The sequence below is a fragment of the Haemaphysalis longicornis genome, unplaced genomic scaffold (assembly GCF_048455015.1).
Source record: "Haemaphysalis longicornis isolate Haplotype H1 unplaced genomic scaffold, Haemaphysalis longicornis Haplotype H1 scaffold_5, whole genome shotgun sequence".
Lineage (NCBI taxonomy): Eukaryota > Metazoa > Arthropoda > Arachnida > Ixodida > Ixodidae > Haemaphysalis > Haemaphysalis longicornis.
In genome coordinates this window covers 65,928,806-65,956,772 of record NW_027526385.1, presented here as the reverse complement: position 1 = coordinate 65,956,772, position 27,967 = coordinate 65,928,806, and the positions used below count along the sequence as shown (strand labels likewise).

Genomic DNA, 27,967 nt, shown 5'->3' with positions numbered 1-27,967 from the left:
ATGTTTGTCTTGGATTCCCAGCCGCACATCTTCGGTTTTTTCTTGGCAACACTTGATGCGACATTTCAAAGTACGAGGACAGCTGTACTGATCCTTTAAATGTAAAAAAAAAATGTAACAAGGCGGGGTAATAAGCCTTGTTCGAGTTCATCTGTTAACCCATCAAGTCACCGTTCCGTGAGATGGACACACTTGAGACTTGCATGGGGAAAGAAATTTTTCGCATTCCTTGAAAAAGTAAAATACAAAATGGAAAGCCGTAAAACTGGGGATAATGAAGCAAACGACCTCCTCCTCGCCGGTCGACAAGGCAATTCACATCTACCCCCGGGCTACAACAAAAGAAAGTGAACTAACTACAAAAGCAATTCGTTGTCGCTTAGAGCAACGATTTCCGAGTACGACGAAAATTGTCGTCTCCGTTAGTGTTTTTTTTTCTCCTCTTGAACTTTTCCTTCAAGCTAAAAACAAAAAGACGTCGCACAGCTCCCAAAGCAAAGATTTTTACTCATTCGTTCCCATGTCCGTGTTCTCCATATTTCCTGTCTTTTCGAAACCTCTCGAGAACTGCTTATCTCAGGGGCTAGCGAGAAAAAGCCGGGATAAAGAAAGATCTCCGCCGCCGCGAAATCAGCTCGGAAGCGACGCATAGCGGCGGCGCCCCGAAGCGCGAAGCAGCCTGCGACGGTAACTCTGGCCCGCGAACAGATCGAAGACTCAGTCGCCAACGAGCGGCCCCTTTTGAGAGCAGCGCTTCTTTCGCCGTGTGAAAAGGAGGACGTGTTGCGTCGATCGGACTTCACTGACCCCGTGTCCCTTTTTTTTTTTTCAGAACACCCCGCGCTTTTATTGTGCTCGCGTTGCAACTGCACCTGAATTGTGTCGTCTGCAAGCGACTTCTCCGTGCCGTCTGCACTAACAAAAAAAGAGAAATCGTCTGCTCCGCAGCTTCAACGCACGGTGCATTCGATACTACGGGACTCTTGCAACGGGACTTCGTTGCACCGAAAGCGTACATCCAGGCTGCTAATAGTGCTAAACTTCAGAGGTGGACTGACCTACAAAGTACTGACGATCAATTAGAAGCTGTGCATAATTCTTGTTTTCCCGAAGCAGACGACAGACCACTTGAAGAGACACAGGCATCGCGATTGTGACCCAATCACCGTTCGTTCGACGGCCGCTGCTCTGTTATTCCCCGAAGAGCCGACTGTGCAACAAGTCGACAGGGGACGGCCTGCCCGAGGGAATTGTGTGAAGTGCACTGACGCAAGTGACGACTCGGACAAGCAATCTACCAGTGCAGTTGACAAACACGGTGCTTCGTTGTCGCAAGAATGTAGCGGGGCGGATAGCTCGTTTATGTCCAGTAATTTGTGTCGGGACAACGTGTGATTGAAGCCAGGTTGGCCTGCGCTGTCTTGGGGGTTGCTTTAGCGCAATATAGCTGTTTAGGCAAATAGGCGCGACCATCGAGCCAGACAGTGGTACTTCGGGCAACGATGTGCCGTGACCGCAAAGGAGGACAAAAGCGCGATTCTCTCAAACAGCTGTTTTAATTCTCCCAGTATCCTCGTTTCCCTAATTTTTGGAAAGTTCCTTCTATCAGAGAAGGTGAACTAACAGCAGGCAGTGCAAAGCCTGCAAAAATGTTATTTGATGCAACGTTTTGGTGTTTGTACGAACATAATCAAGCTAATGTCCACTTCAAGTAGTACTTGAAAAATATTGCCAGCAAGCTATGCTAACTCTTTATACTGCATAAACTTTGCTTGAAAGGGTGTGGTAAATCTGTCTAGACACGGAGGCTTGAAGCAAAGTAATCGCCCTATTGGCACCAGCGTAACATCACCTTAAACACCAGATCCGAATTTGGTTACGGTGATATTGTTATACAGTTTCACCGAAGCGCAAACTTGGTTTTCAACACGGACGGCACGTTTTCGGAAGTACTACGGTGCAAGAAACGCCGCCAATAAGCGTAGAAAACCTGGGTATTGCCGTATCTTATGAACCCAAGTATACTTCGGATACCAGACTACCAGACCTAGACTAAAAGACTACCCGTTTTTACTTCTGGGGGGCCTTCTCAGCATCCTCCGATAAAGGCTTCATTGCAGGGTTCTACAGGAAAAAATAAAGTCCTGGAGACTTTTCTTCATTGCGGCTTACCAACCAGGCTTGAAGTCTCGTGTGCGCACGAAAGAGACAGAGACATGGCATCGGCCGATCTTCACTCTAGACGACGCAGCTGCGTCGCATCTCTCACCTCTAAGCCCGGTGAGCATTCGCCGGCAGCGGCGACTCTGTCCGGAGGAGGCGACGTCATCCCTGAGGTCAGGGCGTCCGGGGTCCTCTTCCACGACAGTAGACGTGCTAGCCTTACTCGCAGCAAAAAGGAGGCTCACGCGTGGGGCGATGGTTCTCCCACCAAGACTCCAAGCTGGCGTCTCCACCTGCAGCCCAGCAACAGTAACAGCACCAGCAGATCCTCGACCACAGCTTCGGGCAAAGGAAGCGACAACGTTTCGGCAAATACCGGTTCCGGTTCCGGCTCTCCAGAGAACAAGACGTCGCCGTGGATGTCCCCGAGTAGGAGCGGGAGCCATGCCGCTGCGTCGGCGGCAACAGCTGCTCTCAGCCTAATCGCGTCTCCGGTCCAGCCTGTGCAGAACGAGAAAGGGGAAACGGTAAGTGGCTGTTTTCCGTGTTTTCCTGGCTGTTACATTCGTTCACCAGAGTCGCCTGTACGTGTGTCTAAATGCCGCGAGCTGATGTTTGGCTGCCTGACATTTATCGCTTCTAACACGCGAACGGTCAGAACAGCAACATTTTGTTATTAAAGTATTTTCGTTGACCGGCGTCCTTAGAAAACAAAAAAAGGGGAGGGGGGCAATAATTATTACGGAAAAAAAGCATGCAAAAATATACTGGGTTAACGTGAAAAAACAACACAAATGTGTCGAATGGAAACGTGACTCCCGTCATCCACACGCTCCCTGCCGGGCCCAGATGCGGGCTACGCACATCATTGCAGAATGATTAAATTGGCGGCTGCTGTTTTTAAGGATAGCAGTTCGTTCGAATCGGAGCGGATCGGCGTTTGTGGCGTGTACGGCTTACTCGTTGTGGCATGTGCTTGTTCACGTTGTGGCAAGATGGCTCTTGGTTCGCTCACTTTGTTCGTCCACACAATAGTGGTAATTGTTTTTTAACACTTGGTTAACACTCTTGCGTGCACTTCGGCCTCACAGAAATGGTAGTTTGGGTGCCCACCGTTATGCTTATGCAATTGACGGACACGACAACACGAAGGGAGAGTGACCATGAACATTATTACACCTTTTGCGAAGACATTCGATGCCTGAAAAGTCAGAAAACCCGGCTTTGTTCCCATGGGGTAAATAGAAGAAATCAATGCGACACCGTCTGAAAAAAACTTTTTTTGAAATTTCACAAGGGTGCTGGTTTGGGCCTGTTGGTAGGACACGGCAAAGAATGGAAGCGCTACACAACAAGGATGAGATAGTAGAAACACACAAGGCGCTAAGGCGCACACAATCGCCTTGTGTGTGTCTACTCGTTTGTCCTTGCTGTGTTAGCGATTCCCTACTCTGCGGAGCCATTCCACTTTGTGAAGGTGGATGTACTTGCAAGTGTAACGTACTTGCGTCCTGACTCAAATGTGCGCAACAATCGGTTCGTGTAATAAATGCTGACGTGTAGGAGTAATGTTGACATACACCTGTGAGAACAGTTGGGAGCTGGGTTGCCTGTATACACTTTGTTTTAATGCCCAGTGCTGTGCCAGATGGGTTTTCGCTCAGGGTATAGACCCCGCGATATCAAATGGGCTTGAAAAAATAGATGCTAGAAAAGGGAGCAGCCATCTCGAACTACACAAGTGGATGGCCAGCAAAGCTGTTGGAAGTGCCAAACGACGCAGACGGTGAAATCAACGGACACAAAGTAGTGCACATTAGAAGAGTTCTACTCCATTTGAACAGAATGAACCTGCGGTGAACGTCTGCACTGCGATGAGGATATTTACGGGCACGTTAATGATTTTCCGGCTTATTCCAAAATGTCCAGTGCCGTGTGCGTGACGGTGAATGTTGCTTAACGGAACGCCCAACGGGACTAGTCGCTTTTCGACGGCATTGCGTATCAGCAGGTGAGCCGGCCTGTCTGGTTCAAATGGCACTTGGAAAGAAATGTCTTGGAAAGAAATTGGACCTTACTACCAAAAACAAATTGTGTATGCACTACACAGTCGACAGTTTCACCCATCGTCGTCTGGAAATGCGTCCTGCAGCGCTCTCATCACAGCCTTAATTTTTTGCGTGTCGTTTCAAAATCGCGAAATCGGACACATCACTCATATACCAAAAACAATCGCACACCGCGTGCCTGTCCCAATTAATTGATTAATTCTTCAGAAATTGACGCTAAACTTTTCATTGGCTCCATTAAACTTTTGGATCTTTGTCGCATACCGGCTTAGCGTTGCGCGTTGCTTAAACTACGCCTCTATAAAGAGAAAGGCTTTATCAGCAGCCCATGCTTGCTTCTTATGGCGCTAATCTTGTTAGTATTTAACGCACGACGCCGCCGATTCCACTGCCGGGGCTGTTGTTTGAAACTTCAGTCGTAAGCACGGTGATCCTGGGGAGTCCTCACAATAGGCTGCCTACCCTTGCCAGTGACCTGAAGACGTGTGTTCACGTAATCGGTAGCTGGCTGTGCACGTGTTCTAGGCGCGGCCTGTGAAGATTTCGTTTTTCAGATGTTGACTTGGTCCTCTCCCGGTGAACCGATGGGAAGCGTAACGTTAGTGATCGCGTCGCGTTCACATATTTCTGGGCTGGTTTGTTTCTTGCTGTTTTCTTGTTGTCAGGCCGACACTTCAGCGGTGTTGTGTTTATTCTCTTCGCTTCAGCCTCTGTGTTGCCCACGGAGGAAACGGAGAACTATGCGGAAAGAATTCATTCAGCCTGCAAAGGGTGCATTTCCTTAGCAACACTCTGTATGCGGCAGAAACAGCTTTCCGGTGTGAGCGACTTTCTGGGAAATTTTAAAGCGAAGCTTTCTATGCCCCATTGATGGCCACCGTACCATCACCAACGCGCACTGCAAGAAAGCCAACTTTAGACAGCAGGTTTCACAAAACAATGATGATCATAAGCGAAGGCACATCAAGCGCCTCATAAAGATAACGCTGCTCGTGGTCGGAAACGAACCTTGGTCTCTCACGTTACGAAGCAGACGTCTGTCCGAGTTCGCCATTCCGGCATGGGCGAAGCAGTAGAAATTTTGGAATTTGACTCAGGCTGCATGGATGAAAGAAAGACGCTTTGACTTTTTAACAGTGAAGTTGTTTAGCAAATCGTTATTTTTCGTGTCCGCAGTTAAAAATACGAAGAAAGTGTCGAGCTTGCGCACCTGAGCGCGGGCCTTGCGGCGACCGCGCGGCAGTTAACGAAACCAGGAAAATGCCTGGGCGCTCTTGTGAGCGCGCGTCGCGACGATGGCGGAGCGTCTCCTGTGCATGTTTGTCAAGCCAAGCATATCCAGTAAGGGAGATTTGCCAACATTCCGGCCGGCAACCGCCCGGCAGTTAAAAAGGCAATGAAAATGCCGAGTGCTCATGTGTGCGTGCCTCGCGGCGACTGCTCAGTGTCCCCGGTGCATGTTTGTGAAGCCACGCATGCCGACGTAGGGATATTGGCCAAGATTGGCCAAATAAAAGAACTCCCGTGTTGCACGCAGTTGTGGAAACACTTGTTCAGAACAAGAAAGACTCCGGCGATCGCCGTAATCAAGGCAACACTTGCTCGGAAAGAGAAAGACACGTCATCGCGTACGCCCCCTCGAAGGTGATGGTCAATGATTATCACTTTCAAGAAATGTAAGCTGACACTTACAGTCATAGCCACAAGAATGGAGTAAAGGCCGTTGCGGCAGCGAAAAGGAAGCAAATCCGCTGCGATCATAGAGTTAAACTTTCGTAATGGTCGTGAAGGTTGCGCATAGCTTCGCTACTTTATGTCTTACGAGTTAGTATGAGCTTCCGTTATTTTTTTTTGTAAAGCCGCGGCGGGGTTGCTCTGCTCCCTCGGTTGCTCCCTCTGTCCGCTGATAAATACAGGTAAAGTACAGGGAACTGAAAATATCAAAAAGAACGTCGGGAAACACATCCCGCATTTTACAATAAGGTTGTGAAAGAGGTGCATTCGGAGTTTAAATATGAACTAGATTGCGGGATTCATTGGTTAAAGCAGCCGTTGTTGCCACAGTTTTCGACCTTCACCAGTGAACTGTGTTCACCGAATTTCCAATTGCAATGTATGAATATCCGCGGAAAAGCAATTGCTGATTTAAGGTTCTGAAATAGTACTGCTTGCAAAGTCGATTAGAGCGTTTCTCTTTTCCCAACAGAGCTGCACTTTATCAGTACCATCGGTAATCTGGGGAAAGAGGTCTTGCGTCTCGAAAAAGCTCATGAGGCATCTAGAATCTGTGACGCTAGGTGACCAGCGAAACTTAAGCACACGACATGTAGGTAACACAGACTTTAGGTGAAAGGTATGACACTTGAGCGCTGACTGTGGTCATTCCTAAGAAAGACACATACGTACAAGCATACACTTTTATTTTGATTCCACTGACAATGACAATCGCGCTTACGTACGACTAATCTACTTAAAATGCACTTCCCAGTGAAACGAACAAGCTTCAGGATGAAGTCACGTTTCGACCTTGAAAACATTGACTATTATGAACCAATTTAGTTAAAACGTACATTCAAGCGATGCGACGTATAAGGTAGAGCTCTAAATCATTTGGGGAACGGACGTGTTTGTGTTGGGGAACGGACGCCTTTGCGCGGACGTGTTTGTTGTTTTTTCGCGCAACAATAAATCAAATCAAATCAAAATCTAATAAAACATGCACGGAACTCTAGCCGTTTAAGGATAGCTTAAAAAGCGTAGTGTAAAGCACCTCTTTTCCGCCGGTGCGTTAGCACATTCAATTTACATTTCGGAGAAGCTTAGACTTGAGCGCTTCACCCTAAACGGCTAAGTTTCCTCCTGATTTGGGGTAACAAGGTATTTCTCATTATTATTGTTGTTTACATTTTAGAGAGCGAGAAAAGTTAGTCGTTATTTTTGCATACGCCTGCCTAAGCTTCTGAAAATATTGCATCGCTTAAGTGTACAGCGTGAAGTGAACAGAGCGACGAAACTGCGCGAAATTGATTTCTATTATCAAGTCTCCCTAAAGTAGTCACTTCAAATGGAAGCAAATTAATTTATTTTTTTACAATCGCAAGTCTCCTAAACAACAGATGATATACTCGCTCTCGCAGCCTTCGATGAGGAGATGTTTTTACTATTAGGAGTCTTCGCAATGTCTCAATAACTCCTGAAAATGACACCAGTGTTTTGGAATTTTCTTTACACAGCTGCTTCAGAGCGAAATTTCTCATACTGTTCGTAGAAACCGAATCCTATAGACCTGAGCAATATTATTTTGCAAATATAGGCAATGTCTGAAGAAGAGCACGGACTCTGGAATCTGGACGTTTTAAAACGTACGCAGCACAAACTCGGGCCAATTATTGCTCCGTAACAATGCCATGACCAGACACTATTAGCAACTGAACGTATCTATGCGCATCAACAAAGCTAAATTCATCAAATTTTTGTTATCATCCCCACCACATTCATCTAGTGTAGCAAGCAAGGCGTCTTAACTAGGCTGGCATCGCCACACTCATTAAATATCGCTCTCACTCTCTCTCTCCCCAAGTTGCACAAAGTCCACGGTCCATATTGTGCGTTTCCGGGTTTGTGGTATAGATTCGCCACCTTTTTGTTCTTTGGTGGGGAGAAGATACGTCACACGCGAAAAGATAGGACTGTTTACTGTTTGCACAACGGGGGTAATGGTCCGTGTCCCACGAAAGCAGCTCGCTTAGCCTTGCAAGGGCTCATCAGTCTCGTCGGAAAGAAGAAAAACAGGAAAAAAGTATGCATAATAAGAGTACAACTCGAGACGCGACATAGGAAACGCAGGTCACAATCACACCCCGTGTCATCATCAACCACCGGGCAGCTCAAGAGAGGATGAACGCGATATCAGCCACTTTTTTTCTCCACTTTATCTTCATTCTAAGTCATTAGTGTCTACTAACGTCTCAAGTTCTGTTTTGCCTCACCAAGGAGAATTCTCAGGCCGCAGCGGATATGTTGGGAAAGTAACACTGAAAACGCACACCCCGCAAAGCTCTCACCATCGAAGCTGCGCGTTGGCGACGTGGAGTAGTCGGGTTACCGAAGTCTCCCAAGTTCTTCGACACCGGATATCCCTTCTTGGAGGCGCGGGCTCGTGTACGCACTCGAAATAATGAAACCCAAGAGGCCTAACCACGTGTGTCAGGCGTAAGCGGACATAAACTTTGTCCCCCGTTCGTGGCGTCGGAAGAACGACTTCGTCAAGTATTGCTTTCCAGGAAGAAAGAGATGTCCAGTCTGTGAGGGGCGAGTTCTTCGTTCCCTATAAGGCTATTTCCTGTTTGAGAAACCTATTTCTTCGTGTCTTTGCTTCAGAAACCCATCAAACCAGGTTTTCCAATTGCAGTAAACCAAAAAAAATGTAGTTAGTCGTCAACTAAGCAGACTGACCGAGGGTAAATGTTTACTCTGTGGTTAGAAATCGCCCGTTGAGAGGAGTTGCAGGGAAAAGAAGTTCCAGTAGCGTCGTAAGTGCTGCCTGTTAAAAGAGACGCATTAGGTGGAGATGAAGTACCAGTGTTGGGGGCTTAATCGCGGACCGTGAAGTATGTTTTTCAAGGCGTTGACTTCCCCTAGGGCAGGAATCACCCACCTAAAGAACGTGAGAAGGATAAGTTCAAGGTGTGATATTCTGGTGGAGCCTATCGCCAAAAAAAAGTAATGAAAGACTACATCCCGAGCCCTTCGGATGTAGTTTGCTTGTAGATTTTGGCGCTTAAATTTTAGCTTGATGTACGTAAGGTATCTCAATTTTGTAGAACATTAATTTTTTGGTTCGTGGAGTTACAGACGTTCGAGTAGTTTGCACATGCGTACTCATTTGAAATTTACATATAGTCGGCTTCCGAGAATTCTCGCTTGCGGTCAGAACCAATTGCTTCTAGCTGTCGTAGAGAGAGAGAGAGCAAAAGGGAGGGAGGAAGGGAGGGAGGGAGGGACAGACAGACAGACAGACAGACAGACAGACAGACAGATAGATAGATAGATAGATAGATAGATAGATAGATAGATAGATAGATAGATAGATAGATAGATAGATAGATAGATAGATAGATAGATAGACAGACAGACAGACAGATAGATAGATAGATAGATAGATAGATAGATAGATAGATAGATAGATAGATAGATAGATAGATAGATAGATAGATAGATAGATAGATAGATAGATGGATGGATGGATGGATGGATGGATGGATGGATGGATGGATGGATGGATGGATGGATGGATGGATAGATAGATAGATAGATAGATAGATAGATAGATAGATAGATAGATAGATAGATAGATAGATAGATAGATAGATAGATAGATAGATAGATAGATAGATAGATAGATAGATAGACAGATAGATATATAGATAGATAGATAGATAGATAGATAGATAGATAGATAGATAGATAGATAGATGGATGGATGGATGGATGGATGGATGGATGGATGGATGGATGGATGGATGGATGGATGGATGGATGGATAGATAGATAGATAGATAGATAGATAGATAGATAGATAGATAGATAGATAGATAGATAGATAGATAGATAGATAGATAGATAGATAGATAGATAGATGGATGGATGGATGGATGGATGGATGGATGGATGGATGGATGGATGGATGGATGGATGGATGGATGGATGGATGGATGGACGGATGGATGGAAGGACGGACGGAAGGAAAACTAATTAACACTGAAGAGATTAGTATCATTAACGGGAGGTTTTGTTACTTCGCTTCCCCGTGTGGAGCATGGTCAGTTTGGTTTCTGCGAAGTTGTTGGGGGTCGGATGACCTACCTTGGAGGGAGCACCATGAATGATTGGACACCCTCAAGCATGTAAAGGAGGAGTAGAAGGAGGGGTGTGATGCAATTAGTACTTGGTAGCGCTAGTTTAACGGCGCGTACTTACAATAAGCAAGCGACGAACCTTTGAAGAACCGACTGGTTGAGCGCTTTTGTTGCGCGCCAGAAATACCCCACCGTCTTTCGTTTCAGCCCGTCTGACTTGATTTAATAGAGTCTGATCATTCTTTATCCAGAGAACTCATTAGTTAGCTGAGACTGTACAGCGACTATTGCGAATCTCAATAATCCAGTATGTGAATCCTGCAAAGAAAATCCTCCATATACCAAAAATGTAATAAAACGTCGCTATAGCAAAGCGTTCGGAACACACAAACACGTTCGTTAAAAGAGTGACTGACGAGCGGAGCGCAAAAAATACACGGGGACGACGGGAGACAACAGAGACAAGCGCCACTTCCAGATGACATTTTTCTTAAGAACGCCCATATAAAGACCCCAAACTTGCACACATCAGCACAAAATTACGCTATACAGCGCATAGAAGTATTTCTCGTGTGATCGCAGCTCTAGGTCACTGATGCAGCCCATGCTGATGTACGCAGGTTTAGCGTATATATATATATATATATATATATATATATATATATATATATATATATATATATATATATATATATATATATATATATATATATATATATATATATATATATATATATATATATATATATATATATATATATATATATATATATATATATATATATAAACAAAACGTACACAGCATATACGTATACACATGTGTATATACATACACAGCCATCGTCTTTCTCGTCTGCATTATTTGCGTTCCTTGAATGTGATAGAAAGTCTTACCCATTGCCACTTTTTTTTGCTGCTATATAAATGGATGTGCAGCTTTTTCAATGTGCTCAATTGTGAAAACCATGCTGTGTTCTTTCTTCCTTATGTTGGTTGACCGACTGTGTAACCTGCGCATGTTTTCTTGTCTTCTTCTTTTCTTGTTAAAAAAGTGCTGATGTCATTGATTACTGTATGAAACCCTCCTTATGTAATGCCCTCGAGGCTGTTAAGGTATATAAATAAAATGAAAATATGGCCTTTTTTAAGAATAAATGTCAGTTGGAAGTAGCGCTTGTCTCGGTTGTCTCCCTTCGTCCTTCGTATAATTTCTCGCGCTTTTCTCGTCAGTCATGCAGTACCACCTAGCCAGACGTTCGCATTTTTGTTAAAAGATGTATTAAATAAAAAAATTACTCCCACCTCCCCTCGCGGGAACCCCTGTGTAGATGTGACGCATAGGGGGTTCCATTGTTGTTTCCGTTAGGTTGATTCTCCCATCGCGTGAAACATGCCGTAAACTCCCTGCAGCGGCTATGACGCAATGTTCCGCGGCTACGACGCAACACAATCCAACACAATTCACTTTAAACCAATCCAATCCAAATCCATTCCAACCCAATCTAAATCCAATCCAATCCAAGCCAAGCCAAGCCAAGCCAATCAAATCCAATCCAATGCCCCTCGTGAGAGAGTGTTCGCTATTGGAGAGGAGAGGGGGTGAGCGGTGGAGAGCGCAGCTCGCGCGACGAGGAGAATGGGGGAGGGGTGTGGACGGACAACGACAACGCCGTATGGAGGGACAAGGCGAGTGAATGAGATACAGTCGCATCTAAAAATGTTGATACTTCGCGCTTATTTTAATGCTTTTCGTTGCCCCGACCACATTGCGTGTTGTGCAGGAGACCCAAACTCTTTTACGAAATCTCTCTTTTAACGAAATCAGCTGGTCTGTCGCGGTTACTTTGTTATAACGAGGTTGGTTGTACTGTTTGTTTCCACCAAACGCGTTTCATTATTCTTCCGAGCCCTTACGCGTTGTCGCACACGGCATTCCCTCGGACGTTAGTTATTAATTTTCAATACCTTTCCGCATGGGAGCTGCTTACATTACCGGGTCATCGAAAAATAATAAGCACGCTAATTATTCAGGCAAATGATTGCGTTCGTTGTGACCATCGCGAAGAAAAAAACAACATGGGGGCCATCAGGGGACTAATTAGTTTATGGATATTGATTCATAGCATTTGTAGCGAAGACTCGCTGTCCGTGGGCCGTCAAGATTTTCCGCTCGTTTCTTCCTTGGCCGACATGTGTGACGAATAAAACGGAGCAAGAGGACCGCAGAGAAAAGCAACAAGCTGCATAACGACGAATGCATTCTGGAAATAGATTCACACAGACAAGACAGGCAGAAACAAACCAGGAAGTGGAAACTGAATCAGGCAGTAAGTTATCATAATTAGAACGACGTGTACCGGAGATTTGTTTCTCGTTGATTCCTTTTCACTGTTCGTCGTTCTCGGGGCTAATATTAGATAACTTCGCCATCAGCGGGAATTCATTTCGTATTGTCAAATATTCTCGGTACTCGGTCGTTTATTCACACATTGAATATGTGCTAGCGCTCAGGGCGAAGCAAGGCAGCTTTTTGAAGCCGCCAAGTCAGCCCACGTATAGTCTTCTCACGCCTGTCGCTCCTTTTCTCCTAGGGTATTAGCGTTAACAGATGTTTTGTTCTGTGGTATGTGGTATTCCTTGGGGGGCTCTACTAGCGCCTCTGTTATTCATTCCTTGACGTATGACATTTTTATTTCTCGCGAACTTTCTCGATTGTTTCTTTCCACGCGATATGTGTCCCCCTTCGTTCTCTTTAACAGCTCTCAATTATAGATCAAGATTTCTATTATATAGGGAATTACAGACCCGAAATTTTGTATCTGAGGTTGAGCAAGATTTCGTTCTCAGGATAAAAGACCTTCCAAAGTACTTTTCTTTGACATCTTACGGCAAATATTTATACGCCGCGCCTGCTGGAGCGTTCGGTGAATTGTTGTAAATTTGCTTTCTGTCCCTGCGGTTACATTGTGTTTTTATAAGTTGGGCTAGTTCGGCATACATCGGATAAACTAAATGCTGAAATAAAGGAGAAACACAGGCCGAAAACACGTTCAGGAGGTCATAGGCCTAACTGCAGGAATATTTGCATATATGAAACAAACTGTACTATCGATTGATTGTAGGGTTTAACGCGCCTACGCAACGCAGGCGATGAGGCGCGCCGTAGTGGAGGGCTCCGGATTAATTTTGACCACCTGGGGATCTTTAACGTGCGCCGACATTTCATACACACGGGTGTTCTTGCTTTTCGGCTCCATCAGAAAAGAGGCCGCTGCGGCCGGGAATCGAACCCGCGACCTCGTGCTGAGCAGCACAACGCCTTAGCCGCTGAGCCACCGCGGCGGGTGAATAATCTGTGTTGAATACGAAGCCACCTTTTATAACCCTAATTTATTTTTCTAACGAGGTGTATGCAAACGTGGCCGGCAAGCCGGACACAATTTTTGAATAGACGAGCAATACCACTTTTGTGCCTAAATGTACCTTCTGCGCAGCACAGACTACGCCAAATCTCTTTCATCTGATTTGGTCTAGTCCAGAGTTGTATTCTGGTCCAGTTTCAGGCAGCCAGTTTCTTGTTTCGACCGGTTTCAGGCAGTCCCACAGTCACTAATGGGGCATTTACAGCTAATTAGAAGCACTAACGCGCACATGTTCTCTTATTATTATCATAATCTTTTACCCTTTACATTTTGTGTCTTCTTTCGGTTACTGTGACACGGCGCGCACCCGCATTCGCATCGGCAAGCGAAGAGAACATTAGGATAAACACACAATTTTACTGGACGAATGCCTATTGTGTAGTTAGCGCGCTGGTGTGATGCTGCACCTAGCGGTAGGCCACACACAGTGCGCTTTATCCGGCAGCCATGCACAGCCCTTGAATATCGCTAAGCTCGCAAAGCATGGTGTCGGGAGCAGCTCCCACCCCCTCTGCTTCACGTGCATGCGCAAAGGGGCGACCGCCGGTGACGTCCGTTTGCCTGGACGGGAAAGACACCGGCCAAAACGTTGCTGCAGCAGCCCTTGATGAGGTAGGCGAAACCGAGCCCCATAGCAGTGGGCCATCTTTTGTGTACCGTCTGTTGCCCACTTTGTGTACCATCCGGCGGCCATATTTTGCGTCCCACCGCTGGCGGACGTTCTACTAACGTAGTTACCTGACGCTTTCAAATTAATACTACATCCTCAGGCCGCACACATATCCGTTCACGGGGATTCACTTCAATGGCGATAACTGCTCCCTTTTAAAAGGGCAGAAGTTGTTAAAGGAGCCATGAAGACAAAATACAAGTTTGGTTCATTAGAAAGGCTGCTTTGTTCTGATAAAAATGGTACCTATTTCATCGCAAACTTTAAAAAAATAACGGAGATATTAAAGAAAACGCTTGGAGCTGTGGCAACTCGCTAGCCAGTTTCCGGCAACTTTTCTATGACGTCACAGAATCTTGTTTGGGCGATTGACGGAGGCCGAACTAATCAATCACCAGGACACATGACTGGACGATTGTAGTGGCGCCGCTAGTTCCGTTTGATCGAATCACTTGAATGATAACGTGCACCTAACCCACTGAAAATTATGATTTTAGTGCTGGCCCATATGACGTCACTCGCGCCGATAACACGTCACTGTGGCGCAAAATTTGAAAGTTCTGGAGTATTTCTTGCGTTTTTATGGGTTACAAAACGTCTTTCGTGACCGGGATGGAGCTGAGTGAGGTACTGAAGTATACCTCTTTAAAGTTAAACAAAGTTGTATTTTCTCTTCAAAGACCCTTTAATGGACCACTGAAAGAAATTCGCCGTTGCATCGCTCCACTCAATGTCCAGTCAGGGGGATGGGCCAATGACTATGCCAGCTGAATATTACGCAAGTCGGGCCCTGCTCATCGGTACTATCGGTTATGCCGAACACTTCATTCACTGCTCAGTGTAATCGAAATCCTTTTGGAGAACGCATCCCTTAACCCTAACTTACCTAGTGACCGGCTACCATTTTATGACCGGTCGCATTGGAGAGTCACGCTTTCCACAGAATTCGGTGTGTCGGTGTAAAGAGAAATGAATGCAGAGACAACACCGGCTAATGCTTCCAATTCATGAAACTGCAATATAAAAACGTAAAAACAATAAAACTATGAAAACATTTCACACAGGAGAATGGGTAGGTAAAAACAAAACGACGCCGAAGTTGGGGGAAGAAGGAAGAAAAAAGTAATTTTTTTGTACCGTATATATATTTATAGATACGCAAAAAAAAGCTGTCGGGGTTCACACCTGGTTTTCGAAATGAGCTTAAAGAGCTTCATTAGACCACATTACGAACTCATATCCGAAGCACACCGGAACTAGTTTAGTCTCTTTAGCCTCATGGAGAAACCAAGCAGCCCTTCGGACGGAAGCTCCAAAATAGTTTCTATCTTCTCTCTCTCTCTCTCTGAACTAGGTAAATTTCGCTCCATAGCGCAACCTATCCTGACGACGATAAATAATTCAGGAAAAGAGAAACGAACTTCAAACGGTTGATTGATCAAACTGACGACGACAGATGGGCTTCCGGGTAGCAATAGTTACACAACCCAACGCCCTCTAAAACGGAAAATTCGGCTATCTCACTCCCTATGGAGCGAAAGAAAAAAAAATGTTTCAGGGCACCATGAAATAAAAAAAAAAAAGAAATAAAGACTCCGCGATTGCGCATTCTGAAACGTACGATAAATGTAACTTTGGCGACCGACTTCAGTAAGCGGGGCGTAAAATTAGGCGTGACAAAAAACTCAAGAGTGCGATCAATGAGCCCTTTACAGCCCAGAAAAGGCAGTACGATAATGTTATTATAAATGGCCGTAAGAAGAGAGTGCGTAAGTTCAGTCGTTTTGAGGCGAAAACACTCAAGTATTGGAATTGACTTTGTTGTTACTTTTAAGATCGTCCAACGCATTTAATTTTTGAAAGAGATGGGTATTATGGAATGCAGGGCATTTTGTTTTTCGCCCCAACTAGTGCGACCCGCTTGGTCATCGAAATCAACTTTGCCAAAATGCGTCCCCTTTGAGAGAAAACATTTGTATGGAAAGAAAAGGTAAAGGAAAGGCAGGAATGTCAACCAGGCTACGGCCTAGTCTGCTATCCTGCACGGCGGAAAGGGGAACAATGAGGAAAAAGAGGAAAACAGAAAAAGAAGGGGAAAGGGACAGACATAGCGTATATAGGTGTGCCCAGCGGCAGGACACTATATAGACAAACACGTTCAGTGAGTTCATAGAGGGTAGTGTTCTGCGCTACAATCTTTTGTGGACTTTGGTCGTTCTTAGAAAACAGAGGAGCGATTTCGTCGCCTTGTCGGTAGATGACGGAGAAGGCCAGTGGCCAACGATTGTCTCCTCAGAGAACGGGCGCCGAGAGTCCCACTTCCGTAGAAGCGCAGAGAGTTGGTTTTCCGATAGTAGAAATAGGAAATGACTTACGGCCACAAAAGCGCAGGGTTTGAACAACGAATGGCGTGATAGACCAATTAAAAGGACTCTGCAGCACTTCCCATTACACTTCCGCTCTTTCTTTCGCGCCTCGAAGCAGTGCGAAAGCTATAGTTAATGCCATCACGGAGCGGCACTGTGTGATTGACTCGTCGAAGGAGATACGCTTTCCGTTTCTGCTTCGCTTTTGTGGCTTTCTTTTTAAAGTGGCTATCGAATGCGTTCATTACTGCAACTGAAGGAAAACCGGCCAATAGCCGGTACAGTGGTGTAATGAGGTAATTCCAGCGCTCGAAGAACGCCGAGACCGGGAAAACGAAAATCTTTAAAGCCAGTTTCCAAGATATCTCATGGGCATACAGCTGTTATTTTGTGTGAGGTATTTTGCGACCTCCTAATCTAAGCACTGGATGTGTTGGTTTGTTACCTTCTACAAGCATCTAGGATTTCGAAAAATGTTGAAAAAAAGTGTTGCAGGGTCCATCTAAATGGCCTGCGGTAGCTTAAAGCGGAAGATTTAACCGAAGAAACCCCGTAATGGATAGAATAAATGACCTGCTCCAATTTAAATCACCGGAAATTTAATTGCCAAACGCAATAAAAATGTGACACGGAGTTCAGCGGGAGTGGAATAATTGTGGAAATTATTACTGTTGAACGTCAATTTCTCGAATCTAGGGGGACGGGAAAATTATTTTGTTAATTCGAGAACATTGTAAAGTAGAGAAAGCATTCAGCTTATGCACATCTGAGTTGGAATCTAAAGCTGCTCGCCAATTCGGGAGAATTAAAAAATCGAGTTTTCGTAAAATCTAGGTTTCAATAACTGCCCACGTAAACAGACATTGCGTTGTATCAGCCATCCGACTCCTTTACCCGCGAACTTATTTCGTTAGATCGAGAACTTTAAAAAGTAGCGAACACATCGAAGCATATGTGCAGCTGCTTGGGGAATTGGAAATTGCTCGTTAATTCGGGAAATTTGTAATATCGGCGGTTCGTAAAACTAAGGCTCAACAGCACCTATAAACCAATGTTCCGCTTTATTACCCATCCGGTTCTTTGACCTGAAATTGTTTTTGTTAAATCGAAAACTTCGTAGAATACAGAACCTATTAGGGCTATGCCCAAATAAGGGAATTCGACATTGTTCAATTACCCCGGAAATTTCTAAAATGGGGGTTCATAAAATAGAGGTCCAACTAGCCTAATGGATGCAGTTCGAACTCACTTCGTATTCACTAAGCATCGAGGCTATGAAATATACAAAACACAACAACAAAGGCACATCACACCAATATTGCAATTTACCGATCACCTGATTCTCCCGCCAGCGGGATGACGCCAGCGATAACGAAGTCGTCTCCAAGTGGCGAAGCCTCTTCAGTCTGTTGCCTAGATGCTTGTGCTGACGCTGTCGATCGCGAGCACACTTCCGCTGTCGCAACTCTTCTCTGCTTCGGGCGTCGTAAGCATCTTTTCTTGAGAAGCCATCGCAGCAAGTGCGGGAGGAATCGTTGCGACGCCGCCTATCATACGTGATACCACCTTCTTTTGCATACTGCCGTCGTGGCATGATCGGTAAGACATCGGCTTCGAAACCCAGACTTCCCTTGAGCGCGCCGTGAATGGAGAACTACGATGACGTCACCATGTTTCCTCAGCTTCCGGTACTCAATGTCGTCCCTGAAACCGCAAAGTCATGCACAGATTTGAATTTAGCGCATGTCGTTCACGCGTCGTTCAAGGCACGACTGGAGCGCGGAAACCGCCGAAATTTGAAAACCTTGTGGGGACAGCTCACAGTGTAAACAGATTTGTTTGAGAGAGATGATTGCAAAGGAATGCAAGTGTTGTCTCGTTCAAATTGTGATAGCGGGTTGACTGGTTAAGGAAACAGAAACTACGGAGTTGTTGACTTTCACCGACACTCAGTAATGAACCCCTGAGTAAATAAAAGTGAGCTTAATTAAAGCGTCTCTTCTAAACTTGCGAAGGGGAAAGCCTTAGATGTCTCATCAAACATGAAAGGTGAACGCCGTCGTCGTATTCGTGGCCATAAGCACGAATTGTACCAAAAGTGTTGCCACTGTAACGAGAAAATTAATAATTAACAACGCATTCAGGTTCGTGTGGGATTGGAAACCAGGTAACCACAGCAGGAGCAAGTTGCTTTACCGCTCCGCTAACCCGACACGCCGCCGGAATGAAGAAAGAGAGAGAGAGAAAAAATGAAGGAAGCTCACACTAATGCGTTAGACTTTAAGGTAACGAAGCTGTAAGCAACCTTCCCGACCATCGCGAAGGTTTACGTCTGAGATTGCAGCCACTTTACTTCTTCGCTTCTGAAACGACCTTTACTTTTTTGTTGTTGTAATAAGTGTGAGCTTCTTTCAGAGTTATTAGATGCGAATCAACTTATGGTCGAGCCTGTGCCCTCCGCCCCGTTGTGCGGCGTCCACACCCTCACTGCGCAAGCCCGGCCAGGCACCGCTGATTATGATTGTGGCAGGACGCCCCTAGGGATTGCCAACCAAAGAATCCATCACGAGATAGCTTAGCGTTCAACCACCGTCGTCATGTTCTAGTAGAGGAACCCTGAGTACCACACCCCCACTGCACATGCCTGGCCAGGCACCGCTGATGAAGATTCTGGCAGGATGCCCCTAGGGATTGGCCAACTAAGCAATCCATCAGGAGATAGCTTCGCGTTCAACCACCGTCGTCATCTTACCGTAGGGGAACCCTGAGTACCACACCCCCACTGCGCATGCCTGGTCAGGCACCGCTGATGATGATTGTGGCACGATGCCTCTAGGGATTGTAACAGAACGTGCTGTGTGGCTAGTTGGTACATACTGAATGGGAGGCTTAGCACAAAAAGACGACTGTCACGTTTGCCACCGTCCTCGTCTTTTCTGCGCTAAGCCTCCCATTCCCTAGGGATTGGTTAACCAAAGAATCCCTCACGAAATATCTTCGCGTTCAACCACCGTCGTCATCTTTTGAAGATAATAATCTTTGGAAATCACCTTAGAGGGGCGTACGCAATGACGTGCCCTTTTCGTTACGAGCAAATGTTGCCATTGTTACGGCTAACGCTGGAGTGCTTCTCGTTCCAAGCAACTGTTCCAGGATTACGGCAAACGCTGAAATTTTTTGGCCGATGTTGGCCAATCTCCCTAGGTGAGTATGTTTGACTTGATAAACGTGCGCGGAGTACGCTTGGCAGTCGCCGGGAGTCACGTACAGACAAGCTCGCGGAATGTCCTTGGTTTTTTTATAACTTCCGGTAGGTCACCGAAATCTTAGCCAACCTCCTTAAGTGAGTATGCTTGGCTCGACAAACGTGCGCAGTGTAGAGAGGGAGGCAACTTTATTACGCAATAATGCGAGAGTGGTTACTCAGTCCAGGAGCCCATGTGCTGTGCAGGCTGCCGTAGCCCTGGTCACAAGCAGGAGCTGGTCCGCAGTGGACGGTGGGCGGTCGTCGGGAGGTGCGGACACAGGAGCACTAGGCATTTTTTGGCTTTGTTAACGGCCCGGCGGTCGCAGCGAGGCCCGCGTTAACTTGAGCGCGCTCGGCAATTTTTTGGTATTTTTAACTGCGGACACTAAAAATTACGCTTTGCTAAACAGCTTCGCTGTTAAAAAACTATATTCTGCCTCACTTGGCCAACGGCGAGGGAAACCACTGTCAGCATTCATGGCGCGGGAGAGGTGAACGTGGTGTAACGTGAGTAGAACTGTTGCACGCCGAAAGAGAGCTGTGACTCTAATGTTAATTGCTGCCGCGTGAAAAGCGGCCAGTATGCTCGTGAGAGCAATTTGCGTCATGAGACGAAGAAACCAACGTGAAGATGGAGTCAAACATATGTTGTAAAAGGTCTGATAATTGTTAGGTTACCGCCTCAATAATAGTTAACCAGATGAATTGTTCGGGGAATTATTACTGAGCATCTCCTCAAGGTAAACAACCCTAAGTGCGCTATAAACCAAAGGAAATATAAAAGCAAAGCACTGCGTACTTACATTGACTAGAATATTATTCCTGTACAGATGACTTGGTTGAATGAATGAATGAATTAATAATGTCAAAGAAGACAGTTCAAGGCAAATCTGTGCATATTTTCAAGGTACACGACTCTCGCTGAATGGAAAATCATTTAAGCTGAGCGTCTTCTCAAGGCACAAGATTCGTAATAAATAGAACACCGCACGGAATGAGCATATTTCAGGCTTTTGACTTCGGTTAAAACGTATGTGTAGTTTCACAGCCCCTTCAGATTCCAAATTCGCCACTCTTTGCATGTTAGGATGAGTCCAATTTATATTTTAAAAGTTCATAAGTGCGGATGTTTTCGTGACGCGAATCTGTCGTTTATTCGCACTGGAGACCCCTCCGCCCCCCCCTAAAAAAACATATTTAGAGAAAATCAAATCAACACAGATGCCTAAAACCAAGGTGACGCTAGCTGAGGGAGCCTCCACGTAATAACACGAATCAGGTTATGCAAGCGTTTAGGAATTACAAAGCTGCCTGAACCATAAACTAGAGTCAAATACATTCAACCCGTCCAAATTCAGCCACGCCGCTATTTCACAATAACAGTAGCAACATGACAGAAGGCCTTCGTATATTTCCCGTGGCAATAAAATGCGCCTGTACTAAACCGATTTCTCGCTTAGCAGGACAACTGCGAAATATTGCGGCCTATTTCAAAAGGTAATCTCGTGCGAAAAGCGTTTTCGACGCTTGTTAGTTGGGCACGGCGCAACGGTGACGAGAGTGCGGCATTTTTGAACAAATAAACAGAATTAGGAGCTCAAAGCCGCGGCCCCCTTTTTGTTTTCCGATCCCAGAATGCGCATTTATGCGTGGAGGCGGCCCAAGCCACGCCAATTTCGGCGCTTTTGAAACAAAGAACGCCACATGCTGAAAAGAGAAAGCTTCGCAAGGCGTGGCAAAACTACCGAAGCGATATCTATGCGGAACGGTTTTCTTTCGCGAGTATCGAATTACATCACTGCAGCGAGGAAACTTGGAGGAAGCCTAGAAAAATGCCCGACGGTGTGGACGGATTGTTGGCCACTCTGAAGCGTTACGAAACGTGATTCTGTATGAGAAAAGGATGCGGGAGGTGTGCCTGCCAGTCTTCCCGAAAATAGGCTTTCGCTTTGGTCAGGCTGTCAACACGTTGGCGAAGGGCGTCTGGGGTTTTTTTATTAGTGTTAGCATTTAAAAAAGCACAAAGATTATCTGCCTTGGTGAGTTAGGGGCTGTTCGTTCGGGGAAATGCGCGTCTCCGTAGGTCATTCGGATAAGACGATTCTGCGATGAAGCGGAGGTAGCTGTTTCATTTAGTTTTTGGTTTTCGCTTCCTTGGTTGGCTTTTCCTGAGGTTCCATTGCCCCGTGAGAACCAACTGAGCAAGCAATTTAACTGAATCTTTCAGGAGCTTAGCCGTCCAACTTTGGGGTGATTGCGACGAAAGCTCTTTTTCTGGTTTTTTAACCGTACTTGCCTCAAGGATGTCGAGAGTTATTCGCAGCACGTAAAACAATTATGCTATGCTGCACTCTTTTTTCTTCGTTATACGGAGTAACGCAAGCGATAAAGTACAGCTCATGCATTGTTAACGTTAACGCAGACCTGCTACGTCACTAAGGATGGTTCAAGCGCAACATCGGGGCTTTTTTATTTGAAGGTCCGTACGGTAAAGTGACTCTGAGATAAAACAAAGAAACGGTAATGTGTCTACTTATTGGGATGCGTGGCTCCAAAGCGACGTCTTTTTCTCCACACCTCTCTTTTCCCCCTAGCTTCTTCCGACGTATAGACTCTAGGGACACTCATTGAACTCCAACGCCGAGTCTTTTACTTTCTTTCTCTGTTTTTTTAGCACGAAACTATTTTAATTATTATAAAGATTTCACTGACGTCATATCCGTCACGGAAATGACGCCAGTACAACGGAGCAAGCGGCCTGTAAAGGATGCACCTCTGCAATACAGCGTCTTCTTACGGTTAAGCAACCTTTTGTACAAAAGAGTACGTTATACTTAGGGTTGTCTGTTTTCGGGTTTTATATTTTCACGCGAAAGAGTTTTATGCCGGAATACCCCAAGATATCACTGACGTCATATCCGTCACGGAAATGATGCCAGTGCACCCTTGCAGAAGTGACTTGACAGCAGGTTGCCGCTCGCCAACCACACCCACAACACAGCCGAGGACCCGGAGATCACGCTCAGCTGCAGATTTCGCTACACATTGCACCTTCGTGTTTTACCGATTGCTATGACAGAGAAATCAACCACAGTTTTTTTTTTTTCATTTCCCAGCTCTCCCACGTGTCTTATATCAAACTATAGGCTATAGCATGGTTAACTTTCCTTCCTTTCTTTTACCTTTTTTTATTTCCTACTTAAGGGCGGACTTGTAACGTTCGCAGTAAATTACTGAGTTTTATTTTTATATAAACTGCTGGCTAACCCCAATTTCTCAACGTCTGGTAGGGAATACGTTCCAGTGTCCAAGAAATGCTACACGGTAACTTGCGAGTTCTGGAAACGCATGAAAATTTATAAGAATTTCAGTGTGCGCCGCGTTGTGTAGCGTGCATCGGGTATATACCATATTTGGCGGATAATTTAAACGAATTCTTCCCCACGAGTGCAGTGCTGTAAGCGCTTCCTTGCCTTGCGTGGTTTAAAATCTAATTGATTCATTGGTTGTGTGGCTTAATGCACCGATGGTACAGAGGCGATGAGGCTCGCTGTACTGTCCCTTGCAAAAACGCGTCTTTACATTCTGTAGACGTTCTGTTGACATCCTACTAACTTTATTGCTACCCTACATAATCTTACATTCTATTGACAGTTGTCTGTAAAAAGTCTGTTGAATGTATGTTGACACTCGTCTATTGACTGTTGTATATAGAAAGTCTACTTAATTTACGTTGACATTTGTCTGTTGACGGCTGTATATAGAAAGTCTCCCTAATTTATGTTGAAATTTGTCTGTTGACGAGCTTCTGTAGGATGACCACTGAAGGTCTTTTGAGACGCTTTGTCGCAAGTTGAATTCAACGCAAACATCTGATTCCTTCGTCCTGGAGTCCGATTTGAATTAATTCGTATTGATTTTTTTTTCTAAATACCCGGACGGGTTCACAGTATTTGGGGACAAACTATTTACTTGACTTTAGCCAAATTACGTTACTTGTTTGAATCAGGTTTTGAATCAGCAACTTTCACTGTTCGTACGTCGAGCCGCGCAGTTTCTGCCTCGGAACAACCAGTTCGTCGCTCAGCCGCACGGGTTGGTCCTTCACGACCCGCTCGCATTCGCTCTGCACGGTGATAAACATGCCTAATCAGCGGTTCCGAACAAGCGCCAGCCAGCGGCATCAACCACTCGCAACTGCTCGTCACTGTATTTCGATTTACGCAAGCTAAGTGCTACATGGTTGAAAGGAACGAATTATGTGCGTAAATATTTCGCGACAGATTGCTGGACGCGTCTCTAACAACGGCGATAATCGAAAATCGCCCGCTATGCTAACCTAATCCGGCCGGCGCAGATGCTTTGGCCGCTGTCGACCTACCGCCACCGGCGCCCCTCCCTCTTTGCGTATCTCCGGGAGAAACGCGTCAATCACCCGAGGCAAACGCGGTGCACGTGCCGGCACCGCGCTTTCATGCAACCCATTCCAGTTTTCCGCTTTGTTTGTTACAGCTTGCAACTATAAAGTAAACAAGAAGATATGTGCAGTCTTTTACGTCCCAGTGTTTCACGATATTGTATTTTGAAAATAATAACGCGAAGTTTTGTAAGCATGAAATGAGAGGCACGCCTCACCGCGGCATCGGCTTCCCGCGAATGGCGGCTATATATACATGAAGTGCTCTGCTAGCGCATGTGCGGTGACGATGTCGTGCTTGTTCGCGTTTGTGGATTTTAGGCTGTAGCACGTTTCTGATCTGGGGTTGTGTTCTTATGTTACATTTCAGAAAGTGAGCATGTCAATGTATGCCTCCGAAAAATGTTAACGCTTATCCCTTACGAACCCGATTAACAACATAACCAGTTGCTGTTTCGTTTTTTAAGTGCGATGCACTTTATAAGCGACCCCAAACCATCCACCGCCGGCGGCGGCGGCGTCCGCAGCCCTGCTCTCCCTAGCAACGGCGCAGAGCGGAGAGGAGCGTCGGTAGCAACGGCGCAGTGACGTCACTCACCACGTGACGCCACGCTCTCACCGCTCCCTCGCGGCGCGGCGGTGTGCGCCGCGTGCATCCCTCTCCTCACCCGCGCCGTAACGTCACGCACCACCTCCTCTCCCGGCAGCTGCCGTGCGCCACTGCGCGCGTCCCCCTCCCCCTTCGCTCGCTCCTCCTCTCTCCTCGCTGGCTGCAGCTGCGCGCGCACCCCTCTCTCTCGCGCGCCCGCCTTCTCTCTCAGCCACCTGGCTCGGCGCGCTCAGCGCGGCGTACCCCCCTTTATATGCAGCGATAAACCGGCAGACCTCCGTGGGTCGGCTCGCGCGCACTCTCTCGCTACAGTCTCCTGCTCGCTCTGCTCCAGTTTAGACCGTTCGCTGGCTGGGCGCCTCTCAAGGCGATGTCAGAATTACTACGCCGTGTACTCTCGGCGCAAGAAATGCATTCGGACTTCCTCACGATTCCCTTCGGGGAGGTGGGGGCAATTTTTTTCATTTTTGCTGCCACTACACGATCTTTTAGAGAGGAATAATGACGACGTTCAATAAAACTGAATTGACAGCACGGGCTACGAATGGTCGGCTTTTCCCACTGCATCACATTTTCAATATCCTGTCAAAAACGCTTCGGTTAGCAGCAGCGATTGAGTACAAAGTCTACAAAAATCTTTCAGTAGAAAGTTTACAGAAACTTTTCAGTTCAAACACGGTGGCCAATGGTTGACAAAAAGTTGGTAGGCTGTTGCTAGGAGGTATATAGACAGTCTACTCAATGTTGGAAGCTTTTGTCGACTTTTGTCAACAAACATTGAATTCAATGTTGGTAACAATTTTTATGAGGGTTAGGGCTCAAGAATAATTTTGACCACATGGGGATCTTTAACGTTCGCCGAAATGTCGGTCACACGGGCGTTTTCGCTTCTCGCCTCGATTAGAAAAGCGGCTGCCGTGGCCAGGAGTCCAACCCGCGTCGCTGGGCTGGGAAGCACCCTGTATAAAACCTCAGTAATTGCTGATAAGGCGTTCCGTAAAAGCCTGCCCTTTTGGTACTGGGATGTTTTGACGCCTTGTTGTTATGTCACGTGTCCTTTTAGTATAGTGTGGAATTAAAGCACTTATTTCGTGTTTGTTAGTTCTTAACCAATGACACCAAAGCTTGCGAATTGTGAGGCGAGAAATACCAAGCTTTGCTAACAAGCTTTGCTTTGGGACCACTATTTTGGTCAAAGGAAGGTGAACTGTGCGAAGAGAGCTAGCGACTGCACACCTGCGATTTGTCGTGACGCGAGCGACGACGCAGATAGGAGAGAGAGAGCGATCTTTAATGAAGTCTTCGATGTTAGCTGGGCTAAAATGCCTAACTTGCTACGCCTGTTGATGACGCGATGAAGATGATGGCGATGATGTTCACGAAGTTGATGCGTACATATACGGCGAGTTATTCACAGCGACTGGTTTAGACCTGTGTGTTGCAGGTACTCTATCAGAGCTTTGGTAGCCCGTAAAGCACGTTTGGAACAAGCCCATGGTCCTAAAACGTCCTTTAGCTGCATGTCCACGGAAAGCGGCAGTCCCAAAGTCACTGCGAGGGATACTCTTTGAGCACTGAATCGAGCACATTCACAGAGCAGGTGGTGCAGGGTTTCTCGCACATCACAGTGTGGGCAGAGTGGCGACGTAGCATGTTTTATCTTGAAGAGGAAGTTGCGCGTGTATGCGACATTCAATCGCATGCGATGTAGAATTGCTTCTACCCGCTTGGAGAGTCCTGGTGGCATTTTAAATTTGCACTTGGGATCGATGAAAGATAACGGCGCGTAATGACGTGATACGTCATCCCAGGCTGCACGCTGCATGTTCCATTCCACGCTGGATGCAAGTATAGATGCATCTTTCCTGAAGAATGGTATACTTATTGCCGATGCACGATGATTATGCGCAACGGATGCAGCAATGCCCGCCTTCACATTGCCAGTTATCCCACAATGGGCGGGAATCCACTGAACTGCAATGTGATGGTGCGATTGTATTGCTTGGAGATGTAAAGCGTGTATGTCAGACACAAGCTGGTCTTTTGGAAAAGATGCTAGACATTGAAGGGCAGCCCTTGAGTCTGTGAAGATGGCCCACTCTCGAGCCGATTGCTTGACGATATGAGCGAAAGCCACCCTCAGAGCTGCAAGGTCGGTAGCCGTAGTTGACGTTCTGTGACTGAGCACGACACTGATGGTAGTACGAGATGACGGTATCCACACCCTGATAGTGGATGATGTTGATGACACCGACCCATCAGTGTACACATGAGTGTGGTCTCTGTATATCCACGACATGTAGTCCAGGGCGAGGAACTTTAGTGCGGGAGCCGGAATATACTCCTTCCTCGCGATACCGGGCACAGTAGTCGTGATTGGTATGGGCAGGAACATCCAGGGCGGGTACTCAGGAGGAGAAGGCTCTTGATACACCTTCGGCAGAAATTCCCGCACTTATTTAGCCCAGCTTGTCGCTAGAGGATAGCCCTGCTGTCTTGCCACAATCCGCAGACGCGCAGGAAGCAACTCCTGCGTGCTTAGAGCGAGTGGTGAGAGCTGCCTGCATTCTGTCAGCGTTCCGATGGTAGAGGTTGTCTTTGGAACGCCAATGCAGACCCGCAGGACTTGTGCTTGCATGCTCTCTAGCACTTTGACAGTTCCTTTTGATAGAGGGACCAAAGCAGGGATGCTGTAACTCATCAGGCCAACGCAAAGCGCTTTGTATACCCGTAGAAGAGAATTGACTGAACAACCGCCAGTGTTGGTGGAGAGCATGCGGAATATGCAGGCGAACGAAGTAATCTTGTCCTTGAGGTGGCGAACATGTGGGGAGCAGGTGAGATTACTATCAAATGTCACTCCCAAGAACTTGTAGGTCGGGACGTAAGGAATTGCGGTCCCTCCAACAGTGAGGCCGTAGCGCGTAAGGTCACGCTTTGTGAAGGCTATCGCAGCACACTTATTCCCTAAAATCACTAGATATAGAGCGACACTCGAGCGCGCACGGCCTCCCGCGCTAGGTGCGAACGGCGAGCGAGAGCTGCACCCGAAGAGATCTTGGGTAAACTTGACACTCTTATTACTTTGTCCCAGGCTTAATCGCCTGCGTGGGTACATGCCAAACACTTTATGGCCGTTATCATC

The 27,967-nt window shown here is 46.3% G+C and overlaps 1 protein-coding gene across 1 annotated transcript in view; it reads left to right on the top strand.

Annotated features, from left to right (window-relative positions):
* The first annotated feature begins 737 nt into the window (after positions 1-737).
* LOC144138350 (uncharacterized) overlaps positions 738-27,967 on the top strand; it is a 160,153-nt gene continuing 132,923 nt past the window's right edge. The window contains exon 1 of the mRNA XM_077670588.1: positions 738-2,690. Coding sequence (XP_077526714.1) covers positions 2,217-2,690 — 474 coding nt within the window. The 5' untranslated portion in view covers positions 738-2,216. The remainder of the gene's footprint in view (positions 2,691-27,967) is intronic.